The sequence below is a fragment of the Talpa occidentalis genome, unplaced genomic scaffold (assembly GCF_014898055.3).
Source record: "Talpa occidentalis isolate TD23 unplaced genomic scaffold, MPIMG_talOcc4v2.1 talOcc4.10, whole genome shotgun sequence".
Lineage (NCBI taxonomy): Eukaryota > Metazoa > Chordata > Mammalia > Eulipotyphla > Talpidae > Talpa > Talpa occidentalis.
Window position 1 is genome coordinate 100,690,601 of NW_023600993.1, and position 22,838 is coordinate 100,713,438.

Here is a 22,838-nt window from a genome sequence, read left to right on the forward strand (position 1 = left end):
AAACCAGACTGGCTCCCTCCACCCCCCAATGGGATGAGAGCTGCCCTGGGAAGGAGGCAAGGAATCCTGGCTGGGGCAGGATGAAGAGGTGGCTTTTGAAACAGGTTTTAATGAAGTAAATTCCAACAGCGATGATGAAGTCCCATTATGTGTTCAGGGACCGTTGGTGTATTTACATGTTTTTCTTAAATTTATCTGCTGGGCAGTACACGGGGCACTTAAAATCCACTGCCCCCAATGTCATGGGTGTAAGGTCGAGGCCAGGGCAGAGATGGGTTTCAGGGGGGTAACTTGAAACTGCTGCCACCCGCATACTGGGAGCCGGCTATGGGCCCTGATAAGCAGCATTGAAAGAACAACCAGTTCTGAGAGAAAAAACTTCTTTGAAAAGCAACTTTGACTCCGCATTCCCCATGTCCCTCCAACGCCAGACCCTGCCCTATAAAAGCTTGCCCTTATCCCCCAACAGGTGAGACTTCTCCGAACTCAGTGGGGGTTGGCGAACCTCGCCCGGGAGCGCAATAAATTTCCTACCTGTGAGAAATTGGCCTGGCTCTCCTTTTCTTTATTGCACCAATCCTTTCAATGGGCATATAGGGAAGGGATCAGGAAGAACTCAGGGTGAACACTGCAGGGTCTCGGGCTGGGTTGTTTGGGTTCGAAGCCAGAACCCACCACTCATTGCCTACGTGACCCCAGGCAAGTGCTGTGGTCTCAGCTGACCTGTGTGTGAAACTCTGTCTCAAAGTTTCTTCACCTTCAAGCTTTATTTCCACCTTTGAACAAGAGGCAGGAACACAGGGAAGCAATCCCTCCACACACATCTCATCCAATAAGGCAAATATTTTCATAGTTTTCCCCAAACCTAATGTAATGCAAGAAGCCACCCTGAAGAAAATGTGAGAATTTTAAACATAAGATCCAGCCTGCCTCTCCCACGGCCCTGCCTGAATCCCAGGTCAGCTTCTCCGTCCTCAATGGCACCCAGGAGGAGTGAGTACACACAGGGGACACCCTTAGTAGAGGGCAGTGTGGAGGGAGGACTCTGGTCACCAAGTTGATGGGCACTTCAGGCAAGAAACTGCAGGAACAAATTCACACTCTATAATTCTTAGAAGGCAAGGACTCTTACAGAGATACAGCTTTGATTTCCAGACTCTTCACTGGAAATCTTATAGCTGATCTCAATAAGGATCAAAAGCACCCATTTTCCCGTCTCCAGCATCTATGTTGCTGGAAGCACCACCTTCCTTGAACCAGTGCAGGAAGCTCAGTATCATTTCTCTTCCTGCAAGATCCCCACTGACCAATCGCCCTGTTGCTCGAGCTCACTGAGCTCAGGCCTCCACCATCATGGCCTGCTTTTTTGTAAATCAAGCTTTATTGGTGCAGTTTATTTACTGTTAAAACATCTAGAAAGTACACCGCCCCGTGGCCCAGGGCCTGCAAACATTGTTTCCCCGTGCAGATGTCAGGACGCCGCAGAGGCTGGTGGTGAATCTCGGCTTCTCTTGCACTGCGTCAGCTTCACTCTACAACGGCTTCCCAGTTTTATTTGGGAATTTCCTGCACCTTAAGTCTCGTCTCCCAGCCGAGGTTAGCAGTGGGCGCCCTACTTCCTGAGCAATTTAAGTTGTACTGGAATATGAACACATTTGCTTTTCCTTAGTCTCTGGCTGCTTTTGGGCTAGAACTAGAGTAGTCCCTAAGGAGCAATAGCCCCCCAATGTAGCCTTGAATATTTAATATCTGGTGTGAAACTTTGTGCTGATCTTTGTTCAACAGGGATCTAAGATCCTTGAAGTCCATACAGCTGCTAAAAATGCCTCCTGACAAGGCGGCGATCTCTCCTGTTACCCCCAGGACTGTACCAACACAGGCACAAGACACTTGTACCAATTCCAGCTATGGGTTACCACTTGGAAGGTCAACAACCCTTTGGTACCAACCCAGAAATGTTGACAAGATGAATGACATAGGTAGGGGTGACACTAGGATCTGTACAACCCACAGGCACCCAGTAGCCAATTTCCTGATCAAAAGTGATACTTGCTGGGGCCTCCCTGGTGGTGCATGGTCTCAGCACTATGAAGCTATCGGCAGCAAGTTCGATCCCCGGCCAGGGAGCTGACCCACATGGCGCAGCAGACCTCTCCTGACTCACCTGCTGCTCCCTTCAGCAGTGTATTTCAGTAGATCCGCCTGTTCTGCTCCCCACTCTGTCTCTGGTGAATCTTGTCACCTCCTGCACCTCTGGCCTACACCCCTGCTCTTGTATACATAAATAAATCTTAAAGAAAAAAGTGATACTTGCAAAGCTGCAACTAATTCCATCAAGGGTCTCTGCTTTCATTTTCACCTTGTCTTCTTACGACAAAGAGACCTGACAGTGTCATCACCCCCTGGAAGTCAACATTAAATGGAGTCAAATTTGTTCACACAGCAAAATACATGTTTTAAGGTAGGTGTCTCTGGCTATTTCTTCCATAAATGAAATACTCTCCTGTATATGATCTACAAAAAAATTTTCACTTCCTTTTCTAGTGTACCGAAACAATGAATCTCGAATCCATTTTAAAAGCACAGATACTTAGAATGTGTTGAGGGCACACAAGAATTTGTATTCAACAAACGATGTATTTGAAGAAAAGATGCCAAAGTAGAACAAACAAAGCCACTTGGGATAAATTATATCCCCACTGGCATTCCATTGCCTAAGTCTTGATCAACTAAAATGTACATTCACAAGAGGTGTGGGCTCTCATTTGTTTGTTGGCTCAGCAAACACCAATTCTTAGTGGGGTGAAGGCGCTGGCCTCCCACATCCCGTGTCCCAGAAGCCGGGGCGGGTGGAGACCCGGGTCCTGTTTGTGCAGAAATTTCACGACGTTGTTGCAGGCTGAGCCGGCGTTAGCTTAATCTTTGGCGCCACCTGCAGACCAAACCTGGCAGCACAGGCTCTAAACGCCCCGACTCTGCAGGCCGGGATGGAGCCTCTGCAGGCAGGGATGGAGGCTCCCAGGCCGTGACCTGCGAGCGTCCCTCCTGTATCATTCCACAAACGAGCGCGCCTTCTTATTATAAGACAACAGATAAAAGGAACCACACAAAAATGTGTAAGACAAATGCTCTTCCCCCCACCCAGGTTTGCAACAGACCTTGTCTGTGCCCCCAGGCCCTGGGTGCGGGGAGCCCCCAATTTGGCGGGGTCTCCCCTGTGGCTTCATTCCAGCAGAGACGCTCAGTTTTGGAAATGGATGGGGTCCACAGGGAGCGATCCTTTCTGGATAAAGGGGGTGCCAAGGAAATCCCCGTCCTGCAAACCGGAGGGACTATGTCCCCTTGGAGACGGCTGTCCTGTGCCTGTGGCCACCGCCCCAGAGGATGCACCAGGTGCAGCGCCCTGGAGGCCAGGGTGGCCACGAGTCTGGCCTGGCGCCTCCCCAGAGGGGCAGTAAGGTTATCTGCCCACAGTTCCCCACAGCGCCAGGGCTCCGGCTGAGCTAGAGGCACTGGCTGGGCTCCAGGGATGCCTCCAGCTGCCCCACGGAGACCAGGGGGCCCAGCTGCGCGGGGGCGCTGCTTTCGGGGGGGAAAGTGACCAGGTCCGAGTTCTTGCTCTCGCTCTGGTCACTGTGCTGCTTCTTATGGCAACGCAGAGAGTCGTCCCTGACGAAGGAGGCGCCGCAGATGTCACAGCGGAAGGCCCGCTGGGTCACAATTTTGGCCACGTGCTGGGAGCCTCCCTCCCGCGGCCCTTCTCTGCCCTGCGGGGCCCGGTTCTCCGTTTTGGCCTCGTCCTTGTGCACCTTGTCAATGTGCTTGGCCAGGCTGCTGGGCCGCTTGGTGTCGAAGCTGCAGAAGTCGCACTTGAACGGGCGGTCCTTGCAGTGCACCCGGCTGTGCACCCGCAGCGCAGCCGCGCTGGAGCAGGAGTAGCTGCACTCCGGGCACTTCTCCGGGTGGTCGGCCTGGTGCAGCCGGCTGTGCTCCAGCAGGTCGGCGCGGTCCTGGCCCTGGAAGGTGCAGTGCAGGCACTTGAAGGTGTGCTTGATGCGGATGTGAGACTTGAGGTTCGCCTTCATGGTGCAGCGCACGTCACAGAACTCGCACTTGAAGGGCTTCTCCCCCGAGTGCACGATCATGTGCCTTTTCAAGTCCGAGCTGATTTTGAACTTGGCGCTACAGAGCCAGCACTGGAAGGGGGTGTCCCCTAGCAACGGAAGGTGCATTTCTATTAGAGCAGGCAGGCAAAACAGAAGCCACCCCCACACCCCAACATGCAGCAGAACACCCGCCTTGGCGACACTGCCCATGTCCTCCCAACAACCAACACCAGCTATATCTGACCCAGCCCTCACCAGCCCCTGAGTGGGCACTGCTACCCTCATTTTATAGATGGGGTAACTGAGGCTCAAAGTCAAGTAAGGATTTGAACCCAGGCGTTGTGACACCCAAGTCCTCCTATGAGGAGACACCTCAGGTTTGAATCTGAGCTCTTCACTTGACAGCACAACACTGAACAGGGAAGAAAGAGAGACGTGATTTAAGTGACATACAATGGTTCCAAATCAAGCCAAGACAACATGGCGGCAGGGAACAAATAATGAAAAGCCACAGCCTTCTCGGCACCCTGGGAGGCACTTTTAGTTCTTCTGGAACTAAAATGGTCCCAAAGGGTGTTTTGTTCTTTTGGAAGCTACTGGTTTAAACAATGTCCGTTGACGACAAGCCGAGAATCTCACCCCATACCTCCATCCAAGTCCAGAGCTCCCAGCAGCCAGACACTGGCTGGAAAGGGTGGCTCCCCACTCCGCTTGCCTGCCCTGTGTCTGCTGCAGCGCAGCTTTCTGAGTTTCAAATGTCAGTATATTCCCAATTACTTGCCATCTTCTCGGTGAATTCATGGAATTCTCATTTCGTGAACTTCCTTGTGAGCCTCCCAGCCCCGACCTGTCTGTGCCACGATGGGTGGGTTCTATCATTATTTCTCTCAAACAGGGAAGGAAAAGCTCTTGGCTAAGCTAATTGCTAGAACTAGAGGTTTGTGATTTGCAATTACGTGCTGCTGGTTTTGCAGTGGGCTTTGGAACTGAGGCAGGCAGTAGGGGTTTACGTTAAATGACCAAAACCCCTAGTTATGCATCAGACTTTTATTTGAGAATCAGCTTTTGCTTTTTGACTGCGGTAGTGGGGGCTCCTCCCCACCTGGGGGCTACACAGTCAAGTAGGAAAACCAGCTGTCAGACTTTCACCTTGTAGGGGAAGCTGCTGTCCTGACCAAAGGCAGCCCCAGCGCCCTGTGCCACCCCAGGCAAAGGTCTCGACTCACCCACCAGGGCACTTATGCTGTGTGTGCTTGTGAGTTGACGGAGGCTAAGGGAGCAGAGGACACGAAGGCACGGGCGGCGCAGGCTCACCTGTGTGCGAGCGGAGGTGGACGGTGAGCTGGCTGGAGTTGCGGCTGGCATAGGGGCACAGCTGGCACTTGTACGGCCGCTCATCCGAGTGGATCCGCAGGTGCTTCTTGAGGCTGCTGCTGTCCACGGCCGCGTAGTCACATAGGTGGCACTTGTGGGGCTTCACGCTGGTGTGGCACCGCATGTGCATCGTCAGGTTGTCCTTCCGGCTGAAGCACTTGTCACAGAACTCACATTTGTGTGGTTTGTCTCCTTCAAACACACAAGGAGGATTCCAAGTTTTAGGGGCTTCCTCGACTAAGATGACTGCAGAGATGTGGCTGGGAAAGCAGCCCGGGCACACGGCCTGCCCCTCCTTCTGTCCAAATACCCAGAGGTAGAAAGAGACAGCAGCCTTTGGGAAGTGAGAAGGTGTGCCATTCATCGATGGCTCAGAAACGCTGACGAATCCTAAGGGACAGACTAGATCAAGGCAGACTGGTGGAGTAAGTCATCGGCCAAAGACTTTTGGGAAAAATAGGAGGGTTACAGAGGGATTCGGGACCAGAGGGGGCAGGTGCAGCCATCTTGGAATAGTCTTCTAGCTCATTGTTGCATGAACCACTAAAAGAACATCAGGTCGATTCCGCCCCTCCCTTGTACCAAACAGCAACAGCGCGTGCCCCCAGGCTGCTGGGGAAGGAGGGGGCCTTATGCCAAGGAAATGCTGCTGCAAGGGCCCCAGATAGCGAGAGATGCCTGGAGACAGAGAGCCCCCCCGCTCAGAACACCCCCACCAGGCAGTGTACTCCATCTCCCCTATTGAACTCCAGACTGATGATGTCCAAATAAAAATTCATCTACCTGATAATCGAATGCTGGGGCTAAGGCAGCACCAGGAAGGCATGTCCAAGCCAAGCACCTGAAGTTATCATAGCAAACGCGCAAATGGACATTATGGAAATGAAAGCTGTAGCGGTCAAAATCACACTTCCAGGAAGTATGCAGCCCAAGGGGAACCTAGCCTTGGAAGAGACATAGTCAAAGAGTCTCCCAGAACACTCACCAAAAGACAAGAGGGAAAGCAAGAGGCAAGTTGGGGCATGGAGCTACTTCTAGCCATGCAGGACTGAGCAGAGAAAATACTAGTTTGCAACACTAAAGCTGTGGTCCCCAGGTGGGCTGTCGAGAGGCAGGACAATTTCAGGAGCCTAAGAATGAAGAGATCTTATAACTAAGAAAAATGCACAGAACCTTCGAGACGACACGGGATGCTGGCAAGATTAGGACAGCAGTTCCCGAGTTCTATAGAAATTATTTTAATAGAATTTTACCCTTGAACTATCATTCCCTGGGAAAATAGTTGACAGCTGACTCAGGCTATCACATTTGAAACACACAACATCAGAGAGCAAGTGGGTAAGACACAACACAAGGAATAAAATGGAAGACTTATTCCCAATGCAGGAGAGAACCACCCACCAAAAAAAAAGGGTCACAGGATAAAAATCAAACGAAAAGCTAGCACAACAAGTGCATTAAATTTGCCTGTTAAGAACTTAAATTATATTTAAAAAAAGCTTAGGGCCTCCCCTGGTAGAGCAGTGGTTGAGCGCTGGGTTACGAAGCTGCCTGCAGCCTCTGCAGCGCCTGTTTGATCCCGGCTGCTGGCGAGGGTCCCACATGGCGCGCAGACCTCTCCTGCCACCGGCTGCTCCCCTCGGCAGTGTATTTCATCAGTCTGCCTGTTCTGCTCCCCGCTCTGGCTCTGGTGAATTCTCTCACCCTCCGGCGCTTCTGACTGTACCCAGTGCTTGTATAAATAAATAAATAAATCTAAAAAAATAATAAAAAATAAAAAAAGCTTAAAGTTTTTAAAATAAACAGATAAAAATGACAGTCACAACTAAAAGCAGCAAAGTCAATTTTATGATTAGGTAAAACTGGAATCACGATGAAAAATTTCATACTGAAAAAGAGATGAAACTTACCAAGTAGATGTGAACTAAACTTTTCCGTGTTTTACAGAAGGGATTTTCAAAGACAGCTGGAAAGTTTTAGCACATATTTTCAAACTTTTTTTGGTTCAAGAATCAAAACCAGATTATGGACACCCCAGAGATGGACAGTGAGGGCACTGTATGGCCAGGCCTCGAGCTTGTTGAGGTTTTCAGGTGAAAGTTCAGAGATTTAACTTCATTTTAAATTAAAGGATGAAAGCAAGCAACGTGCAGCCTGAGAAAATGCAAGGAAGAAAGGAAGATCTACAGAAACTAACGAACAAAAACAACACAGAAGGGAAGATATAAAATCACATCACTCTCAGGGTATTTGCTGTCCTCTTTCCCACGACGACAGCACCTCTGGATCCCTCACTTCAGGCTTGGACACGTACCTTGCTCTGCCCGTGAAATATGATCAAAACTGAGTCACCCCTGGGCAACTGCTTGGCGAGCTCACGTGTGTGGCACTCACATCACCCATAACATTCTAGAACGGGGGTTCTTTACTTGGGGATTGAGATAAAATTTAGGGGGGAGGTCCAAAATCTTTATTGGAATTATATTTCGATTTCCACAACCTCTGAAATTTAGCATTTCTTCCAATTACAAAAGCAATCAACAACCCACATTTAGGGGACTCCCTGGTTTCCTAGGGATTAAGTCTCAGTGCTGTCACCACTAAGGCCTGAGTTCCATCCCCAGCCAGGGAGATGACCCACAGGGCACAGCAGACCTGTCCTGATTCTCCCGCTGCTCCCTTCAGCAGTGCGTTTCAGTCAGCCTGCCTGTTCTGTTCCCTGCTCTGTCTCTGGTGAATCCTCTTACCCCATGCACCTCTGGCCATGCCCTAGTTCTTCTATGCCAAAAACAAAAACAAAACCAAAAACAAAACCAAAAAACCCCACACTTAGAAAGGTATTAGACCCTCATCCACACACAGGGGTCAAGTTCACGCCACATCACATCCTTCCTCCCTGGAGCTACTTCACAGCCTAGAAGGGTCTCCAGGTCCTGACACAAAGGGCAGGGCTTCTCGTCACCACTGTGTGGCCTAGTCACTGGGTGAGGAGGGTCTCATTAAAAGGCAGATCTCTTAGTCTTGACAGAATTGACACCAGGTTGTCTAAGTACAATGTGATGATGTAACACACATATGTATTGAGAAACGATTATTATAATAAGGCTGTTTAATACCCACCACCTCTGATAATTGTGTGTGTGGTGGGAACAGTCAAGTCTCCTCCCATAGCTACTTTCAATTCTGTAACACACGATTGTTAATACCGCCCAGGACAGCCCTTAGATGCCAAGACCTGTTCTTGTAACTGGACCATTTGACCAACATGTCCCCACTTCCCAAGACGAGCTCACAGAAGTAACAAAACGCAGTGTCTGGTCCAGTGGGTCTGGGGTGAGGCCTGAGAACTTGCATTTCTAAGATGACCCCAGGTGAAGCTGGCATGTCTGGTCTTTAATCACACCTTGGGTTGCAAGGACTGGTGTACTAAAATTTCACACTCTCAACATTTTGATAGCAAATGTCCTGAAATACTTTCTAAAAACATGCTTTTATTATATTCTAGAGCATTCTGGGACATGAGCTTCACAAAATTGCCAGGAGTCCTCAGCAGAGGACAGGTCGAGAGTGGCTTTATCGGGAGTGTCCAGACAGAGGCCACGCTGCCGGCTGGGCCAGGAGAGGTGACCAAAAAGTTCAGGGCTGGGACTGACCCTGGGGGACACTGGGGCGCACAGAGCAACCTTCAGGAACCCCGGAGATGGGCACACAGCTTCACCTGTGCCCTCCCTCCCCTTTCTCCGAAAAAGTGCTGCGGGCTTGTTTAATCCAACTTTCAATGAACTGCCTAGTAGCAAAGGGAAAGAAATGCCTTGACTAACTCCATGACTGATTAATCCCGACCACACCAAATGAAAAACCACAAGCCTGTAAGTTCACGTCACATCACATCCTTCCTCGTTTAGAAAGCTCATTTAGAAAGCCTGATGGCACAGGGTCATCTTGAAAAGACACTTGAAATTCATCCACCATTCTTGATGGAGGAAAAAAGTTCAAAACCAGAGAAAAGACAAAACCATTAAACCCCACACCGACTGTATAAAGCTAGAAGAAACCTTTTGGATCTCTGGGGTCTCGACGCACAGATAATAACAGTGAAACGAAAGCATCCCCTTAGAGTCGGAAGGGACTGGTTTTCCTTCAGTGCTGGGCTTCCTCCCAAGGCCAAGATCAAGCAGAAAGCGAGACAGAGGAAAACACATTCATAGGAGATACTGAGACAATCCCAAAGCATCAACTTGAACCCCCGGGACAAACAAGCTACGATGCCACCCCCTTGCTCCCCCACCCCAGTCTTCTCAAGATTAGCACCCGTCTCCCTGAAACGCGAGATGGGAAGGAAGGGAGTGGTGAAGGTCACATTAAATTTCAGTTGACGCATGGGATTTCGCGACTCACTATCTTAACACAGTACCTTCCCCCTAGCCCGACGAGGAAAACACAGCATTTGCACTTTATTGCTTCTGGGCTTTCCACGAGAGTATTAACATTTTATTTCTTAGGTGGCTGCCTGCTCAGATCCTTTCCACGGGTGTTAATTATCTTGATTTGTAGGCTCTGAAATTTCTGCCCTATGTTGCAAGTTCCTTCTTGTGGGACACTTGTCATAAGCTCTAACTTTGATTTACTTGTATTTAATCTCTCTTCCCTTTTGTGGTCTGATGCCAACTGTTTTCTTCTCCCTCAACCAGTATCTATCTGCCTACATTTGCTAATGGTGACATTTTTTTTTTTTTAAATGTATTTTTGCATAGAAGAACTGCGGTGTAGGGCAGAGGTGTGGGGGGTGAGAGGACTCACCAGAGATACAGTGGGGCGCAGAACAGGCAGATCTACTGAAATACACTGCTGAGGGGAGCGGTGGGCGAGGTAGGAGAGGTCTGCTGTGCCATGTGGGTAGCTCCCTGGCCGGGGATTGAACCCAGGTCCTGGCAGTGATAGTGCTGAGACTTAATCCCTAGGCCACCAGGGAGGCCCCTAGTGGTGAGACTTTAATACTGAACTTAATATATCAGAATTTGTGGAAAGGTGAGGTGAAGGCTTGAGGGCCTTTGCCCTAACAGGCCGAATGTCCCAGCACATTACATTTGTCACCTGCTCACCTGGCCCACCTCCCCATGGCCTGAAAGCCTCCCCATTGGGTACCGAATGTGTGCACCCAGGTCTGCTTTATTCAGCTCCCTTCCAGTTCTGCTATCAGAATGTTTGACTGACAGCTACTGGGTATTTTAGGTTCCGATAAAGCAAGAGTTGGGGCTACTTTTGTGCCTTCACTCTTCTGAATGAACTTTATTATCCAGAAGGCAGGGGTCAGTGGTGGAGGCAGGGGTGAGAGGCAGGTCACCCGTCATCGGAAACACCAACAATGGGATTTATTCATCTTTTACTAAAATGATTAGAAAACATAAAAGTCAAATAAATATTCAAGGTATAAAAGGAGAAAGTAGTTGATGTTTTTATATTTTTAAACCCTCTATCCAGAATGGACTGTGATTTTTCTTTTGGCTGAAGATTTTACATAGGAAAAACAGGAATAAAGTATTTCTATTCTACTCTTTCTCCTATGCCCCACTTATATTTTCTATTGTGTATTTAAAACTTGGTGTGTCCTGAATGGGAGGAAGAAAAAAAATGAGCATATTGAAAACACAACAGAGGTTTAGTCCAAGCGGAAGGCCTGATTTTCCCAGGCTTCTCCAATGGAATCACAGCTCATCTCCTACCTTCCCCCACCAGGTGCTCGGAAGCCTGCCTGGGGCTGCTCCAGACAATTCTGGCTGAGTCTACACAAGGCTTTTCATGACACTATGCAAATGTGAGTTGCCTTTTGCGTCTGTCATGAAATGCCAGCTCTGACGTTTGCACTGATGTGGGTGTGACGTTAGGCGGTCCTGCGCGGGGCTTCACCCCAGGGCCTGCATGCGCACCCTGGGAAAATTGCCAGTGATACAAAGAGATGTCCTGATATGCAGCAGGAACTACCACTTGGATTAGTTCTGCCCCTGCACGAGCCCTTCTAACGTGCTGCTTGATGAGGCCCGAGGACGCGCAAGGTACTGGGGTGCAGGCAGAGCGCACCGGCTCGGGGAGGAGGGCCCGCAGCAGCGCTGCGGGGGAAAAAGCCACTTAATCTGAGAACACCATTTAGACCTCAGTGGGGAAAGTGCCCCCCTTTTCTTAGTGCCCCTCCCACCAGATTTGGTTATGGGGCAAACACTTTCTTGCAAATGATGTCATCTTGCCATTTCCAGGAAAGTCACCAAGTCTGTAACGCTGTCATTGGAGCTCTAATTTCAGAGCTCGCATCTACCATTCTGTGCCTGCAGTTCCCAGTGTTTAGAGTTTTCTGACGAGATCGATGTGAATGAAAGCGATTGTTTTCCTGTGGCATGATGACCCGGGCAACATTTAGAAGAAATACCTAAGGTGGCAAGCCAGGGCTTTGCAAATGACCAGTGTGATGTGTGAAGAACCAGGCTCGGGAGGAGCTTCTCAAAGTACAAACAGACCAACGGGTTTTAGTTAAGCAGTTTGAAAAGTCGGTGGGTGCCATGGATCCCTGCAGCAGATCCAGAATCCCTGCAGCAACTAATCCAAGAAATTCCCACTGGTTGCCTTTTGGTATAGTACGAGAGAAAAATATTATGTGGAAAGGCTGTCAGAAAAGGTCCCACTTCCCATCACACCTAAAGCAGATTTACTTCATCTACTTCAAGGAAAACACATGGTCATGGGCGGAGGGAGACAGGCGTGGGATCCATGAAGCCAAGCACGTTGGCAAAGCCATAAATATTGCCTCTGGTTCCTGTTGTTTTTGAAAATTATTTCCCATAAAAATGTTAATATGGAAGAGGTTGTTACTTTTAAGTGACTATTTGAAAGTTTTGCTTTTAATTTTAACTGTCATAACTACAAAGTCTCCATGGGTCCTCAACTTTTAAATGCAAAAGTATCTGGAAATAGGGGTTTGAGAACCACTGCTTTACCTCTTTGGCAAAGGTCCAGCTCAAGTCCAACATACATACGTGGTCACCCCACCTCCTGCTCATGCCTGGGGTAGAGAAGCCATTTGGGGCTTGCTCATGCCTGGGGTAGAGAAGCCATTTGAGTAGTTCTCCCGTCCCCCTCGGTAATAAAACCTCCTCTTCGGGGCTGCACACATGACCACAGATTCACACCTCCTGTCCAGGGCTAAGAGTGGCCTGTGACCAACTTCTGGACACATGAGTGGGAACCCAAGCGAACTTCTAGGATATGCCTTGAAGTGGCAACGTGCCAGCTCAGACCATGCCAATGAGAGCTACAGCCTTGGGACATCAAAGCAACAAAGTAAGGGTCAGAGTCCCTGAAACCATGGGGTCGCCTGCCACCCCAGCCTGGACCACTTCATCATGGAAATATTTCCATTTTAAGTCACCATTAGTTGGGTCTCACTATTCTGCTAATCACAGGGACGCTACCTCCGGCGCATGCCCCAGGAAAGGGATGCTCTGCATTGCTCCCATAAGACATAAGAGACAGGCCCCTGCCTTTCCCTCTCTAGGTCAACCATGGCTCCGACTGACACCCGCTAATTCTTCATTGTAGGGGCTGCCAGGAGCATAGGACTTGGCAGCACTGTGGCCGCCACCCACCAGGTGGCAGCGGCACCATCAAGTGGTGTGACTCCTTGTAGCACCGGTCAGCACTTTGAAGTTGCCTCAACCTGCCCTGTCCTTAGGACCTCCATCCTTGTTCCAGAGGCTCCTGCAGCCTTCTCCTCTAAGGCTCAGGGAGGAGCCTAATATTCCCTCACTTAGAGGCTTTTTGGGGAGCCAACCTCCCCAGGTGCTATTGCTATAGCAAGTTGTCCACTTCCAGCAGACTACTAACTGTCCAGGAAGCTGCCCACTTCATGATGGAGCGCAAGAATTTTACCTGGGCTTGTGGTTGTCCTTCTGGAAACTTTCTAGCAGCCCCTGCTTGAGGTACTCATGGCTAAGTTGTAGTCCAGGGAGGATGCTATATTAAAAGCAACTGGTGGCCCCAGGAAGTGACCTTCAAGAAGCTTATTTCGCTAATGTAAGATGACCAAGCCAGGAGGCCTCTGTGGAGCCCCCCAACATCCTCACATATCCAGCTTACACCCCCTCACGGCTGTGCTCTTGCCCTTCCCACAGTCTGGGAAGCGTCTTGCTCTTGTCTGGCCACTCTACTTAGCTACCTTGCAGGGTCCTTCTGGAAAGCCTTTCACCTCCAGCCTACACGGAATCCCCCAACTATAGGTTCTTCCTGCCATGGTCCCAGGCACCCTCGTAGATTAGCTTTCATGCGGCGCCATCCACCCAGCCTTAGGGGTGCGTGTGTATGTCCTTTACCTACCCGTGTGGATCCGCAGGTGGCGGTCGAGATCTTTCATGCCATGGACAGTTTTGAAGTGACAACCTACGAGATTGAAAAACAGCTCTTAAAAAATATAAAACTTAAGAAGGAGGCGACTGTGATTCTGAAGTTCTGGTGAGTCCCCAGTGGGCTCCGGAGGCCACACGACAGCTAGACCCACAGGGGCGCTCAGGTGACAGTCATGGGCTGATGCTTTACCTGGGTAGCAACAGTTGAATGTCCTCTCTCCAAGGGTCGCTGTTGGTTCCCTGGATTCCGAGGAAGGAGCCGTGATGGGGGCTTTCTGGGTGTCACTGCCAGCCGTGGGGGGACAAGGTGGTTTTGGTTTTGGAACATCGTTATCGAGTTCTGAGGCTGAAAGCAAGACATGAAGAGTTAATTTCTCAAGTATCAACACCACGGTTAAGGCTTAGAGCAGGTTTGGGCTTGCTTGAACTTCCTTCACCATTTTGCAAGAAAAGAAAGTACATGACAGCCTTGTCCCACCCTAGACTCATTAACGTCCTCTTCTTACCAGCGGCTTCTGGGAAATGCAGGAGCCACGAACTTGTGACACGATAGACGTAAAACGTGGCAGCCAGGCACCTCAAAGGACATAGAGATCTGCTTTGCAAAACAACGTCCCAACCCCATCACGTGCCAACATTTTTGTAAAATACAACAATTAGGAGAAAAGTAAACGAAGGCAAAAATGCAAGCTCAAATATTATGATGAGCTGATAAGAGCCGGAGGCCGTGGCAATGTCAAGCTGTTTTTATCTGCTCACTCCTGATTTCTGAGATTCTGTCTGTAGGGTAAGTGAAAAAGCAACAGGCTTTTCTGCCCTCCCACCATTAAGGTTGATGATGGATCCCTGCAGTCCTGAATGCATGCCTGATGGCGGGCCCCTGCAGTAGGGTGTGGGCATGCATCGATGGGATTCACCTGGGCTGAGAGACTGAGCTTGTAAGGGCAGCATAACAGGGACGCCAGGGGAGCCAAGAGGAGAGCAGAACCACGAAAAGCAGAGAACCATGAGAAGAACCATGAGAGAAGCAGAGAGAACGCCAGAGAGCCAGAGTGAAGACTTGCTGGAGGCTGGGAGGCCTGCTAGCCTCCCGGCCCCCCAAATACCCCTGCCAGACTCCCGGTCCCCCAACACCCCTGCCTGCCATGTACCTGGTAGTCCCAATAAAAGCCTGAAAAGCCACCAAGGGCTCCAGGACTCTCTCCTCCTTCACCTGTCTGCTGGGATCATAGAGATCCTGCGCAGTGTCCTGTCCGCCGTTACACTGTCTCAATTCGGCAGCAGGTTGCAGACCATACTGCAAGCACCCCTGCTCTCCAGGACAAAAATGTAGTTGTCTCAACAAATAATTTGCAGATGGAAGGAAAAGGTGATTAAAGACTTGAGGTGGTCTGCAGTCCCAGGATCCTGTGTGGATCCTGACTTATGTATACTCACAAAGACACTTGGGTCAGTGAGAAGTATGAACATGACTTGAAAGTTTGATAGAAGGGCCTCCCCGGTGGTGCAGTGGGTTGAGTGCTGTGCTGTGAAGCTGTCTGCAGCCTCTACAGTGCGGGTTCGATCCCGGGCCACCAGTGAGAATCCCACATGGTACGGCAGACCTCTCTTGTCTGGCCCGCTGCTCCCTTCAGCAGTGTATTTCTGTCATCTGTCTGTTCTGCTCCCTGCTCTGTCTCTGGTGAATCCTCTCACCCTCCCGTGCCTCTGGCCTGTACCCCAGCTCTTGTAAAAAATAAATCTTTTAAAAAAAGAAAGTTTGATAGATTTAAGATGTGGAAATGAAATTAGAGTTGTTAAACACACTCTCGGAGTGTAGGGATGGATTATTTATGACTCGTACATACGTCTGATTTGTTTCAAAATAATCCAGGGCAGGGGTGGGGAGGGCGAGAGTTGAACAGAAGATGCAAATTTGTGGAATAAGCTGATGGAATTAACTAAAGCTGAACAATGGGTAGGTGGGATTTTACTGTCTCAGTCTATTTTTACATTAAGTTTCAACCAGCAAAAGTCCCATTTCTGTGGATTAAGTGGTCAGGTGATAACTTCATAGGTTCAATCTCATCACAAAGGTTTAAACATGTCTAATACAAAGACTAATTACTCTTAAAGAACTCTCATGTGGTTTATCTCCAAATACATTGAAGCTAAGGAAAGAGGAGCCTGACTAAGCCTGAAGTCTTAAGGTGAATTCCATTTTCTCTGACACTTCTCTTACCATGAGTTGCAGTAAAGCACACTGCAGGGGCTTCATTTCTGGCCAGTGGGTGGTGGTGGGAGGTTTCCTTAGCTATGTGCTAGCTGTGTGACCATCCTCAAGTTTCTTTCTGAGCCTCAGTTTACTCATCCATAAAAAGGATAACAGGCCTACCCCAGAATTGGAGCATTAGAGTGAACATGTCAATTCTCAGTGCCCTGCCTGTGCTGGGAAAATGCTCACCAGCTGAGTGGAAAGGGTGGCAGCTGTACCATCCCAGCAATGGTGCTTGAGTTCCTTAACTGGGTCTGAACAATGGACTTAGTCCTGTGACATTCAACTAATGTATTACCCCCAGGGGATATTGGGCAATGTCTGGGGACTCTGCTTATCATGATGCTGGATGCACATGTGTGCCTGAGTGACTTAAGCCCCCACACCATATCAGATTCACCTGAATTGTGGGTCCAAAGTATTTTCTCAGGCCTCACCGCAGACTTACTGACAATGACAGCTAGATCGCAGGTACTTGCCTTTTTTGAACATCCCAAGTGAGTCTCTAAGTCTTTGCTTCTCAAAGAGTGGCCCCAGAGCACTGACACTGGCCTGATCTGGGAGCTAGTTGGAACTGCTGTACCCTCGTCAGGCCCCATCCCGCCTATGGAATCCATCTGTTCTTTAACAAGATCCCCAGGTGATTCCTGTCACATTCAAGTTGGAGAAGCGCTACCCTGAGCCAGCGCTTCTCACCTGAGTGCATCAGATCACCTGGAGGGCTTAACTCACAGGTGGCTCAGGTCCCACCTCTCCAGCTCAGGTTCTGAGGCCTGGAGTGGAGCCAGTGTTTTTCATTTCTAATAAGTTCCCTGTTGATGCCGATGCTGCAGGTCTGGGGACCACACTTTGACAACTGCTCTGTGGGAAAGATAACTGGCTCTGAAGAGGTGACCCAGGTCGCAGGGCTGGAAGTTATCAGCTCATTAGAACCACCTTTGTCAGCTGTGAGTGTACAGTGCCCCACAGAGGAAGACACCCCTTGCACACTAATCCACATATTAAAAAAAGGAAACCACCCAATTCCCAGGCTATAATCCTACAGAAACCAAAGAAAACTGAAATTTTGCGAGAGGTTGAAGGATAGTGGTTTAGGGAACTGACAAGGAAGCAAGCTGGTAAGTTTCACATTCTGCTTCTATCATTTATAGGCTGGGTAAGTCACTTAACTTCCCTGTTGCTCAGTTTCCATGTCTGTATAATGGGGATTATGGTCCTAGCTCATAGATTTAGATAAGGTTCTTCTTGCATATATGTAAAAGAACCTTTAACTATTTGTATTCACTGATGTGTCACATGTGAGCCACCAGATTCTCAGAGAGGGAAATGCATTTTGCAAAGCAGAAGTGTGACCGGTGAGCTGAAATGATAAGCAGGGGGCCAACACTCTAAGGGCCCCGGGGAAGAATGTGAGAGGCCTTCCCAAGGGACTGCACAAGGTTTGAAGTCCACTCTCCCCTGAAGGTGAGACCCTTCCAGTGTAAAAGCGGGGGTGCGCCATATTTGGTAGTAAAACCCAGCTTAGCAGCTTGGGCATTTTAACCCCAGAGAAACTCCTGATGTTCTTTTGTGACATGGTTTTCCTGCCCCCCCCTCTCGCCTCCCCCGCTCTGGTAGTGATGGAAATCTACCAGCTTGACCATACCCACTGTATTTCCTCTAAAAGCTATGAGTTGCAAAGCCATGCGCCAATTAAGAGTAGCCAAACTTAACCAAGGCGGGCCTCCTGCTAACCTGCAGGTCAGCATCCCAGAAGGACAGGCAAAGCCCTCCCTGCCTTCCGCTGGGTGGGCAATGATGCTGGGCAACAGAGCACCCCTCCGCATCTCCAAACCCCCCAACTCCTCAAGCTGCCCGGCAGCACCCTCTGCAGAAATAAAAAGCAGCCCAGGGCACACGCTTTAAAACACCAGGCTGGGGTTATCCAGGAGTTATCTTTTATAATCAATTCCTCCCAAAGAGTCAACAGCCCCAATTCTTCACTTATAGAGAATCCGGGGAGCCCCATTCCAGAAGACCCTTCTCTCTGTGACTTACCTATCTCCAACTTGGGCAAAGGGCAGTTAGGGTATTTTAGTTATGGTTTCATCCAGCTAAGCTTTAAAAAAAAATGAACTATTCATTTAGGAGAGGCTCCCGCAGGCACTGCACCCCTGGCCCGGCTAGAGGGCTGAGTCTCCTGCGGCAGAACCGGGGAAAAGTCGACCAGAGTTAGGGGGAGAGCTTAGGGGAAGAAAAGTCTTCTCTCCTCCCCTGTGCTCAGAAAAAGGCGCCAGCTATCCAGAAGAGGGGGAAGGAGGTCGAAGAAGTGCCCCAGAAAAAAACTACCTAATCGGAAGGGGAAGCACCTTAGAAATGCAGATTGCTCGACTCCTCCCCACCCCAGAGATTCCGAGGGGGGGGGGCGGCAACCCCAGGGCAGCCTGAGGAATTTAGCCAGTCAGCAAAGCTTCCTACCCGAGGCTCCTCGGAACTGGGGGCTCCCCCACGCGCCTGGGGAGAAGCACTGCCCGCAGGACACAGAAGTCCAGGGTCGCCCCGCCACCATCGCCCCCCTTCTAGCACCGCTGGGGTGAGCTGCTAAGTTGGACCGTGCAGCGCCCTGCTCAGCTCTCCCTCGGCCCCTCCACTTAGCTTCGCCTCATTTACTGTGAGAGGCAAAGTCCTTCCTGGAGCCCAGGAGGGCCCCATCCCCCTCCGACGCCCCAGAACCCCGCCAGGACGCCCTTCCCGGGCGGTCTGCACCGCAGCCCCCTCGCAACCTTCAGTCTTCACTCGACGGGGCCCCCTCCCCGTACCCCAAGGCTCCCGGCCCTGCTCTGTTTCCCCGAGCACTCACCCCTGCGCCCCGCACGCTCCAGCGCCCTATCTCGCGTGCCATCAACCCGTCCCCGCCGGGCCGGCGCTCCAGGAGGGTCGGGGTTTTGTCCTGATTCCCCAAAGGCTGGCCCGGGCCTGGCACCAGCAACCCCTCAGTTTCCAGCTATCGCCCCCCTCGCCCCCCATGCCCAGCAGAGGTAGCGGGCGTGGGTCTCTGGACGCCCAGCTTCCAGGGGCGCAGCCCCAAAGAGGTGCCGGCGCAGGATGCCCGCGCGCCCCGAAGACAGGCGCCGGCGGCGCATCCTTCCCGCGCGTCTGGGGGGCGAAGCGCGGCTGACCAGCGCCGGGGGGCGCGGGACTCGCAGGAACGCAGCGGGAGGCGCGCGGTGCACTCCAGGAGGTGCGCACGTAATTCACAAAGGCCGGGGGGCCAGGGCGCACAGGCCCCATCCTGAGACCCGAGGCGCGCGCTGCCCGCGCCCGGGCACCCGCCCGCCCCGGCCTCGCACCCGAGAACCTGCCTCCGGGCCCCGGCGGGCGCCCCCGGCCACTCACCTGGCGCCCCCGCCGGCGCCCCGGCCGCCCCGGCCACGTCCCCGCGCGCGGGCGGCGGCTCCGCGGAGTTGAGGTGCTGGGGCCTGGCCTGCTTGCGCCGCGACATGCCGCGGGGACCCGCGTCCCGGGGCGCCCCTCCGAGGGGCCTGCGCCGCCCAGCGAGTCCCGGAGTCGGGCGCTCACCCCCGGCCGGCCGGAGCGCGCACGTCCCGGCGCTTCTGCGCTCCCGCCGCGCGCGGCGATTTATCAGCAGCGCTGACGGCTGATTGGCCGCGAGCCAGGACCTCGCAGGTCGGTGCCCGCGGGGCCCGCGCCCCCGCAGCCCGCACCCCCCGGGAGCCGCGGGCAAATGCAGACGCTCGGGCTCCACCCCGGCCCCGCCGAATCAGAATCTGCATTTTAACAAGCTCCCCAGGTGACTCGCATGCACATTAAAGTTTGAGAAACCGTGTCTGCATTTTAACGAGATCCCCAGGTGATTCGTTTGCCCATTAAAATTGCAGAAGCACAGCTCTCCTCCAGCGGCACCGCGCTCCGGAGTCACCCGGGAGCTCGTTAAAATGCAGATTCTGACTCGGCGGGTCTGGGGTGGGGCCTGAGCTTCTGTATTTCTAACGAGCTCCCAGGTGATCCGGCTGCAGCACAGACCAGGCTTCGGGGTTCTGACTTAATGGGTCTGGACCCGGACCTGGGCGCCCGGGTTTTGGGTTGCATGTCCCCCCTCCAAAAAAAAGAGCTCCCCAGGTTATCCTGATGCGCAGCCAAGGCTGATAAGCACGACCTCCAAGCGTGGTTCTCCACCGTGGCTGCAAAGTCGGATTTAAAATTTAAATCGGGGCCAGACGGTCTCCCACTGCCGGGCGGGTCGGGATGCAGATTCCCGAGGACCCGCCTCGGGGCGCAGAGCCCGGGAATTGGGATTTTGGCCCCGCGCCCCCGCCCGCCTGGCTCCGGCGCCCGGGGTCTGAGACCACACAGGGGAGGCCTCGGGGCCCGCCGGGGCGCGGCCCCGCCCGGCAGGTGACTGAGGCGTGGTCCCGGGGGGTTGAGCTAATTGGCGTTCGTGCTCAGACTGGCTGGGACCTTGACGATACCCCAGGGGTTCCCCTCGCGCCGGGTGAACGACATCCAAGAGGGAGCAAGGAAGACACCTACATCCCCAGGTGTTTACTGTCTTCAAGTTGAGGAGTTACTTAAGGCAGGGCTGTGCCCCAAGCTTGCCCGAACCTGAGAGTCACGTGGGAGCTCTTGTTTAAAAAACAAAACCAAACCGGGGTTCAGTTCAGAATACGTGGGGTGGGGCCTGGGAATCTGTATCTTTACCAGCGTGGCGGGTGACTTCTGCAGAGCGGCCTCTCAGCGTCGCCCCCTATGCCTGTGCGGTTACCCCTGGCAAACTCGAGGGAGGTGGGGGCTGCAAGAGAGGCACATTCATTTCTATGTCTCAAAAAGTGAGCTGTTTCCTGCAAACTTCCTGATTTTCAAGTTGTGAATTGATTTTAGGGCTGTTTAGGCAGTGCCCGATGAACTCATTCCAGGTTCAATTTGAGACCAAAGAAAGTTGGCAAACAACTTGTACAATTTTCTCTGGGATGGCCAGATGGACACACTGATGCACTTCTGCTTCACCTCCATTTGGGATAAGTCGGAAGGATACTGGTTAAATCCGGGCCTTGGTTGCCTCTAGGGATCTCCAGTGGGTAGTGACATCCGATGCCACTTTCTGCTTGGGGTTTGTATTTGCTCTGTCCAGATAGTATGTCTTTAGAGGCACACAAAGGAATGAATCAATCCATAGTATATGACAGGTGTGCACTGCTCATCCATTCCTCAGCTATACTGGCTGCTAGTTTACTCCATTTATTATGATATAATAAATATCATGGAGCCCACCACTCCAAATTAGGATCTTAATCATACCCTACATCTCTCATCTATCTCCCATTGGTACACCCCCCCCCAATAGCCATCAACTGAAACTCTACATAGATCACTCCTTTGCTGCTGCTTTTTTTTTTTTTTTAAGATTTATTTATCTTATGCGTACACGAACTGGGGTACAGGCCAGAGATGCAGGGAAGTGAGAGGATTCACCAGAGACAGAGTGGGCAGACTGACTGAAATGCACTGCTGGGGGGAGCAGCGGGCAAGTCAGGAGAGGTCTACTGTGTCATTTGGGTAGCTCCCTGGCCGGGATCGAGCTCATGCTGCAGTAGCTGCGGAAGCTTCATAGGTTGCGTCTTAACCCCTTGCGCCAATAGGGAGTTCCCTTTGCTTCTTTTTAGCGAGTTTTCTCTCACCTACATGTATTCCTAGAAAAATATTAATTTTTAAAGAACTCAATAAAGGGTATTTTGTACTCTTTCAGGAACTCTCCCCTGCCCCTAACCAGGTATACTGCTAAAAACTTGCAATTGCTGTCACTATCGTTTGTCCTTTTTGATTGATGTATAGTACTCCACAATGTGAACATTGCACAGTCCTGCTGATGGGCACTCAGGCTATTTCCCAGCCTTTGCCATGTGAATAGTACAGCTATGACCTATGGTCTTTCTAAAAAATAACTGTTTCCTGAGTGCATGTATACCTGGGCTGGGCTGGTAGGTGACTGTCTGAATCGCCCCAGTGATGTAAGGATACCTGGAGAGGTAGCTGCTCGCACACACAGATTATCAAATGTCTCTATTTTTATCAATCAAATTTAGAAATAATATTTCACATGGCGTTGATTTATATTTTGTCTGCTCATGTCATTTCAACAAAAAACAAAGTTGATATTATTCATATTTTCCACAAAGAGAATGATAGCAATGGATCAAATATGTTTCATTTAAAAAAATATTATTTTGATATATTGTGACTGTAGGGTTGGCCTCTCCTAAAATGCCCAGACAGGCTTTTCCCAAGATGTCCAGAGCAGGTTTTTCCCCTATACATGTCACCTTGGTATGTGGAGCTAAGGTCAGTGGAGGCTCCACGGGCCTCAGGAGGCACTGTTACCATAACCTTAAAGAATGCAGATTACCCAGACTTAAGGATATCTCCAAAATATCAGAGAAACCTATCTAAGGCAGGACAAACATCTTCAGGCAAGGTTTTTGTCCTATGAAGTCACCCTTCCTTGTCATGTGAGACCCCCCTCTCTTCTCGATGCCCCAGGCCTCTATCCTATCCCTTAGCTCGGGATATAAACCCCTGGTGTGTCCCATTTACTTTAGAATTTACAGTCATGTAATTTAATTTGGTTCCCCCCCCCCCACCAATATGATGTTAATTTGTCTAGTCCAAAAGGGGTGGGTGGAGAATCTCCCCCTGTGCCCTCACATAAAACATTCACTC

The 22,838-nt window shown here is 51.0% G+C and overlaps 1 protein-coding gene across 2 annotated transcripts in view; it reads right to left on the bottom strand.

The window, feature by feature from the left end:
• Positions 1-696: 696 nt before the first annotated feature.
• ZFP64 (ZFP64 zinc finger protein) overlaps positions 697-22,838 on the bottom strand; it is a 68,451-nt gene continuing 46,309 nt past the window's right edge. Inside the window, exons 1-5 of one of the 2 annotated variants that reach the window (XM_037500595.2) lie at positions 19,500-19,605; positions 14,061-14,216; positions 13,842-13,904; positions 5,421-5,672; positions 697-4,213 (exon numbers count right to left, since the gene is read on the bottom strand). In XM_037500595.2, the coding sequence (XP_037356492.1) occupies positions 3,504-4,213; positions 5,421-5,672; positions 13,842-13,904; positions 14,061-14,216; positions 19,500-19,605 (1,287 nt within the window). In that variant the 3' untranslated portion in view covers positions 697-3,503. Of the gene's footprint in view, positions 4,214-5,420; positions 5,673-13,841; positions 13,905-14,060; positions 14,217-19,499; positions 19,606-22,838 lie in introns of those variants that run through there. The other variant, XM_037500589.2, reaches the window with a different exon arrangement.